General features: G+C 46.3%; 1 protein-coding gene across 10 annotated transcripts in view; it reads left to right on the top strand.

Annotated features, from left to right (window-relative positions):
* The first annotated feature begins 288 nt into the window (after positions 1-288).
* RSPH3 (radial spoke head 3) overlaps positions 289-7,606 on the top strand; it is a 39,703-nt gene continuing 32,385 nt past the window's right edge. For all 10 annotated transcript variants that reach the window (XM_088840874.1, XM_088840878.1, XM_088840877.1 and 7 more), the window contains exons 1-2: positions 289-1,148; positions 5,050-5,137. In XM_088840874.1, the coding sequence (XP_088697000.1) occupies positions 652-1,148; positions 5,050-5,137 (585 nt within the window). In that variant the 5' untranslated portion in view covers positions 289-651. The remainder of the gene's footprint in view (positions 1,149-5,049; positions 5,138-7,606) is intronic.

Genomic DNA, 7,606 nt, shown 5'->3' with positions numbered 1-7,606 from the left:
TTAGGATGGCCTGGTTGGATCTCTTTGCAATCCAAGGGACTCTCAAGAGTCTGCTCCAACATCACAGTTCACTCAGAGAAGCATAAGCTTCACTTAAACACAAACCCAGTCCTTTCACATCGCCAACACTAAAACCAGTGCATTTGCTGTTTCTAAGGACAGACCCGTCCCTTGACGCTTCATTTTAGGGCAAGAGGAGGGCCTAAAAGACTCAAGAAGACGTCCACCCTTGACCAAAAAGTGAGATGTCTGTGGGGCGGGCCTCCACGCCCTAGGACCGCCCCCTGAAGGACTAGCAACAGAGCGGTAAGCAGGGAAGGAAAACAGGAAAGGGCCGACCAGCTACGCCGGCGGACCCTGGGGCTGGAGAGGTGGCGGTGCTGGGAGACAACGACGAAGGCCCCCGGCCCTGGCCCTGGCACGTAACAAGAGATAGGAGGCTGGGCGCCATGCGTGTGCGGTCGTAGGTGGATGGCCCGGATCAAGGCGCGGCGGCAGGCGCGGGAGAAACGGCCAAGAGCGGTCCCCGAGGAGCGGGCTCTGAGTGAACGGCGCCAACCCAGGCCCCGCCGAGCGCCCCTCGAGAGTGGGGCCGGAGCCCGTCGCCGCCCGCCTTAGGCCTCCGCCGAGGCCGCCGCGCCCGCCTCTTTCATGCGCAGGCTCGTTGATCAGGAAGACGGGGGTGGGCGGAGTCAAGAACCGGAAGTGCCCGGGCGCGCCGGAAACTTTCCCCGGAAGCCCGCCAGCAGGAACAGCCCTGAGGCCCCGCCCCCCGACGCAACGCTGGGTTGCTGGGCAACCGGCGCGGGCGCCGCGGGAGGGTTCGGTGGTGTGCAGAGCCGTCCTTGTGTCGCTCCTACTTCCTGCCCTGGCAACCTCCCAGCCCGCCCGCCTCCCTTCTTACCGCCCCTCCTCGCATCACGGAATCCCTGCCCTTGGCACTACGTGCACCTCTCCGGCTCCCACAACACTCTAGTGCCCACCTGCTTCGAAGCCAAGCTTCATCGAAAGGGAAGCGGGCCGACCCCGGGCGCAACCTCCACGTTGGCTGAGCGCGCCTCCCCGGCCATGGCCACCTACACCTATACCAGCCGGCCCCGGGCCCTGCCCTCCCAGCGCCGCCGTTACCGGGACGACCTGATGCAGCAGTGAGTGAGCAAACCGGCCCCTCTGGGGTCTCTCCCATCCTGGGGCCGCGGGATCTTGCCCCTTTGGCCCTGGCAGAACCTGCCTATGCTGCTTTCCCTTCCCTGCTCTCTCAGAAATAAATTCCCTTCCTAAGGAACTCTCCTGGAGAAGGAAATGGCAACCCACTCCAGTATTCTTGCCTGGAGGATCCCAGGGACAGAGGAGCCTAGTGGGCTGTGCCGTGTAGGGGGTCGCACAGAGTCGGACACAACTGAAGCGACTTAGCAGCAGCAAGAAACTCCTGTGTTGTGGAGGACTGAAGCAATAAAGGGAATTAGTTAACTTTTTAGTGATCATGATGCTGGCATGATTGTTAACATGTGCACGAAACGACTTACTGAGTCAACAGATGTTTATTGGCCGACGGTGTGCCAAGCAGGCACCTTCTAGGAGCACCAACATACGTTTTCTTACCTAGTCTCCAGTGCTGTGAAGTTGGTTTTATATTATGTATTACTAGCTTTGTGACATTGAGCAAGTTACTTATCTGACCAAGATATTCATGACAGTGGAACCTAACTCACAAGCTTGTTTCGAGGGCTAATATATTTGTGTATGTAAAGAACTTAGAAGTGTACCAGAACTGTGCTGTGTGACTATTCAGTTCAGTTCAGTCACTCAGTCGTGTCCGACTCTCTGCGACCCCATGAATCACAGCACGCCAGGCCTCCCTGTCCATCACCAACTCCCAGAGTTCACTCAAACCCATGTCCACAGAGTCAGTGATGCCATCCAGCCATCTCATTCTCGGTGGTCCCCTTCTCCTCCCACCCCCAACCTTTCCCAGCATCAGAGTCTTCTCCAGTGAGTCAACTCGTCGCATGAGGTGGCCAAAGTATTGCAGTTTCAGCTTTAGCATCAGTCCTTCCAATGAACACCCAGGATCGATCTCCCTTAGAATGGACTGGTTGGAAATGCATTGTATTCTCAGTGCCTAGCAGAGGCGGGGCACATAGCTAGTGCTCTATGCATGGTTTTGAATGAATGAATAAATGCATGAATGATTAGTTTGACTGAAACTTTGTTAGATTCTACCAGTGAAGGAAGCTGATCGCCGAAGAATTGATGCTTTTGAACTGTGGTGCTGGAGAAGACTCTTGAGAGTCCCTCATACTGCAAGGAGATCCAACCAGTCCATTCTAAAGGAGATCAGTCCTGGGTGTTCATTGGAAGGACTGATGCTAAAGCTGAAACTCTAATACTTTGGCCACCTCATGCGACGAGTTGACTCACTGGAGAAGACTCTGATGCTAGGAGGGATTGGGGGTGGGAGGAGACGGGGACGACAGAGAATGAGATGGCTAGATGGCATCACCGACTCGATGGACATGAGTTTGAGTGAACTCCGGGAGTTGGTGATGGAGAGGGAGGCCTGGCGTGCTGTGATTCATGGGGTCGCAAAGAGTCGGACACGACTGAGCGACTGAACTGAACTGATTATGCATATAAAGAAACTGGGATAGAAACGTGTACCTCACAATAGCCTGTCCATAATGGGAGCCACGTAAATCTCTTTTCACAGGAGTCAGGTTCTCCTTCCATGTTGGACCACAAATTGTACTTTTACTTCATCAGTATTGCAGATGTTCAGGTATCCATATTTGGAAAGGGTGTTAAATATTATGGTTCTCTTAAAGTTCTTTCTGTACGCTTCAAATTTTGGAATCATCTGAACTTTCCAAGAATGCAGGCTGCATGGAAGCAAGACCATTTATGACTTTTGTTCACTAAAGATCTACCTGACACATAGTTAGCACTCAATACAGATTGTTGAATTAAAGACTGAACATGAGTTCTTGATGCTTATTTCAAGCAGAGTCTAAAATCATAGTTATCTTATTCTAACAATAAAGACATTTGTTAATAAGAAATGTCTGTCACTTTAAGAAAACCAAAATAAGAACATTTAAATTATAAAAGGATTCAGTTTTAAAAGGGACTCCTTGGAGAAATATTTCCTAGTGCCTTGAAGTGGTTGCTTACAAATCCTTCCTATTAAATCACACCAACAAATGAAATAAGAATCATTGGCGGTTCCTTAGAAACAATTTTTCTTATTATAGAATTAGTTGATTGGTATATTGAAGCAATCTGAATCAAGCCTTTGAGAGGAGTTCTGTTAGATGTGTCTGTTTGATTTTTCAGTTTACAAATTTATAAAAGTAATACATTCTTGTGAAGCAAATGGAAATTACAAATAAGGAGGAATAAAGGCAAAGTTAATTATCTCTCACCCATCTCTACTCCCACTTCCCTGTTGTAAACAAACTTAACAATCTTATTTTTCCACACCTTCTTGCTTGTGCACACAAAGAGGAGCATATGTACATGTGGAAGGTTTTATTTCCTAAATGGAATCATGCTACACATATTAATCTGCACTTGGCTCCCTCTACTTTTTTTCTCCTCCACTTTTTTATAAACTCTAATTCCTTTTTTCCCCTAATTTCTTTCTGTATACATGCACACACAGATCTAATTTTTTAATAAATGTACTCATTCATGCCTGTGGGTATTCTTACTACAGCCTTATTCTCTAGCCCCTTCTCTTGCAAACCTGCTGTCCCTCTCCTGCCTCCAAACCATATTAATGGCTTTGAATGAATACTTTTGTACTTTTCTCCAGACACCCATGTTTATGTGCACAGGTCCCTTGGACTGCAAGGAGGTCCAACCAGTCCGTCCTAAAGGAGATCAGTCCTGGGAAGGACTGATGCTAAAGCTGAAACTCCAATACTTTGGCCACGTCATGCGAAGAGTTGACTCACTGGAAAAGACTCTGATGCTGGGAGGGATTGGGGGCAGGAGGAGAAGGGGACAACAGGATAAGATGGCTGGATGGCATCACCGACTCGATGGACATGAGTTTGAGTAGACTTCAGGAGTTGGTGATGGACAGGGAGGCCTGGAGTGCTGCAGTCCATGGGGTCACAAAGAGTCGGACATGACAGCGACTTAACTGAACTGATGAATACAAATATATACATACAGGGCCTTTGTCTACTTCATAACAATGGTAGCATACATAATTCTCAACATCTTCCTTCTCTCACCCAATTGTGGAACTTCCTTGCTTTATCAACAGTGCTAAAAAAAAAAATCTATTTTCTTAAAATATTTTCACCTTAGTCTAAATCCTATTAAAAATGCTGCTGCTGCTGCTGCTAAGTCGCTTTAGTCGTGTCCGACTCTGTGCGACCCCATGGACTGCAGCCTACCAGGCTCCTCTGTCCATGGGATTTTCCAGGCAAGAGTACTGGAGTGGGGTGCCATTGCCTTCTCGGATTATATATTAGTTGACCTCAAAGACAAATGTCATATGATATCACTTACATGTGGAATCTGCAAAAGTGATAGAATTGGACTTATTTACAAAATGGAAATAGATTCACAGACATAGTAACTTATGGTTAGCAAAGAAGAAAGGGGATGACGAATAAAGTGGAAACTAGAGGTTAACAGATACACACTGCTGCTGCTGCTGCTAAGTCACTTCAGTCGTGTCCGACTCTGTGTGACCCCACAGACGGAAGCCCACCAGGCTCCCCTGTCCCTGGGATTCTCCAGGCAAGAACACTGGAGTGGCTTGCCATTGCCTTCTCCGACAGATACACACTGCTATATATAAAATAGATAGCAAGGACCTACTATATAGCACAGATAATTTGAGTATCTTGTAATAACTTACAGTGGAAAAGAATCTGAAAAAATATATATATGGATAATTGATACGCTTTGCTGTACACCTGAAACTGACTCAATATTGTAAATCAAACACACTTTAAGTTTTGGAAATGAAAAATTGACTTTTAGATCCCAATGCTCTATTACAGTCATGATTTAGAGTTTACTTTTTTACAGACCTGAAGAACCTGTGCATTACGGAAACATAATGTATGACAGAAGGGTGATCCGAGGCAACACTTACGCTCTGCAGTCGGTACCACTGGTAAGTACAGTTTGAATTGTCTGACACAGTACTCCAAACTACCTGTGGTGAAGGACCAATTTTTTGTTTCTTTCTTTAAATTTCTAATCTGTTACACACTAAAACATTTATGAAATAAAGTAAGGATGGATTGCTAGAAAAATGAAAGGGAAAAAAAATGTATGCAAAATATAAGCCAGATAGTGGTTGGCAGGGAATGGGGGAATAGGGAAGTGTTATTTAATGAGTACGGAGTTTCAGTTTCACAGAATGAAAAAAGTTCTGGAGATGAATGGTGGTAGTGGTTGTACAATGTGAATGTACTTAATGCCTCTAAGCTGTGCACTGAAAAATGGTTCGGTTCAGTTCAGTCGCTCAGTCATGTCCAACTCATTGTGGCCCCATGGACTGCACCACGCCAGGCTTCCCTGTCCATCACCAAATCCCGGAGCTTACTCAGACTCATGTCCATAGAGTCGGTGATGCCATCCAACCATCTCATCCTCTGTCGTTCCCCTTCTCCCCCTTCAGTCTTTCCCAGCATCAGGGTCTTTTCCAATAAGTCAATTCTTTGCATCAGGTGGCCAAAGTATTGGAGCTTCAGCTTCAGCATCAGCCCTTCCAGTGAATATTCAGGACTGATTTCCTTTAGGATTGACTGGTTGGATCTCCTTGGGACTCTCAAGAGTCTTCTTCAGCACCACAGTTCAAAAGCATCAGTTCCTTTTGCTCAGCTTTCTTTATAGTCCAACTCTCACATCCATACACATGATTACTGGAAAAACCATAGCTTTGACTAGATGGACCTTTGTTGGCAAAGAAATGTCTCTGCTTTTTAATATACTGTCTGGGTTGGTCATAGCTTTTCTTCCAAGGAGCAAGTGTCTTTTAATTTCATGGCGGCACTCACCATCCGCAGTGATTTTGGAGCCCAGAAACGTAAGTCTGTCACTGTTCCCATTGTTTCCTCATCTATTTGCCATGAAGTGATGGGACCAGATGCCATGAGCTTGGTTTTCTGAATGTTGAGTTTTAAGCAAACTTTTTCACTCTCCTCTTTCACTTTCATCAAGAGGCTCTTTAGTTCTTCTTCACTTTCTGCCATAAGGGTGGTGTCATCAGCATATCTGAGGTTATTGATATTTCTCCCGGCAGTCTTAATTCCAGCTTGTGCTGCATCCAGCCCGGTATTTCTCAAGATGTACTTTGCATATAAGTTAAATTAGCAGGGTGACAATATACAACCTTGACGTACTCCTTTCCCAATTTGGAACCAGTCTGTTGTTCCATGTCCAGTTCTAACTGTTGCTTCTTGACCCACATACAGATTTCTCAAAAGTCGGGTAAGGTGGTCTGGTATTCCCATCTCTTTAAGAATTTTCCACAGTTTGTTGTGAACCACACAGTCAAAGGCTTTGGCATAGTCAGTAAAGGAAAAGTAGATGTTTTTCTGGAACTCTCTTGCTTTTTCGATGATCTAGCAGATGTTGGCAATTTGATTTCTGGTTCCTCTGCTTTTTCTGAATCCAACTTGAACATCTGGAAGTTCACGGTTCATGACTTTTGAAGCCTGGCTTGGAGAGTTTTGAGCATTTGCTAGTGTGCTGCTGCTGCTAAGTTGCTGCTAAGTCACTTCAGTCATGTCCGACTCTTTGTGACCCCATAGACGGAAGCCCACCAGGCTCCCCCGTCCCTGGGATTCTCCAGGCAAGAACACTGGAGTGGGTTGCCATTTCCTTCTCCAATGTGTGAAAGTGAAAAGTGAAAGTGAAGTCGCTCAGTCGTGTCCGACCCATAGCGACCCCACGGACTGCAGCCTACCAGGCTCCTCCATCCGTGGGATTTTCTAGGCAAGAGTACTGGAGTGGCTTGCCATTGCCTTCTCCGTTGCTAGTGTGAGATAAGTGTAATTGTGCAGTAGTTTGAACATTCTTTGGCATTGCCTTTCTTCGGGATTCGAGTGAAAACTGACCTTTTCCAGTCCTGTGGCCACTGCTGAGTTTTCCAAATTTGCCGGCATATTGAATGCAGCACTTTTACAGCATCATCTTTCAGGATTTGAGATAGCTCAACTGGAATTCCATCACCTCCACTAGCTTTGTTTGTAGTAATGCTTCCTAAGGCCCACTTGACTTCACGTTCCAGGATGTCTGGCTCTAGGTGAGTGATCATACCATCGTGGTTATCTGGGTCATGAAGATCTTTTTTGTATAGTTCTCCTATGTATTCCTGCCACCTCTTCTGAATATCTTCTGCTTCTGTTAGGTCCATACCTTTTCTGTCTTTTATTGTGCCCATCTTTGCATGAAATGTTCTGTTGGTATCTGTAATTTGTTGAAGAGATCTCTGCCTTTCCCATTCTATTGTTTTCCTTTATTTCTTTGCATTGATCACTGAGGAAGGCTTTCTTATCTCTCCTTGCTGTTCTTTGGAACTCTGTATTCCAATGGATATATCTTTCCTTTTCTCCTTTGCCTTTTGCCTCCTTTA

This window comes from Moschus berezovskii, chromosome 10 (genome assembly GCF_049115385.1).
Source record: "Moschus berezovskii isolate FMDL1 chromosome 10, NW_MosBer_1.0, whole genome shotgun sequence".
NCBI classification, from domain to species: Eukaryota; Metazoa; Chordata; class Mammalia; order Artiodactyla; family Moschidae; genus Moschus; species Moschus berezovskii.
This window is presented reverse-complemented; position numbering and strand designations above follow the sequence as displayed.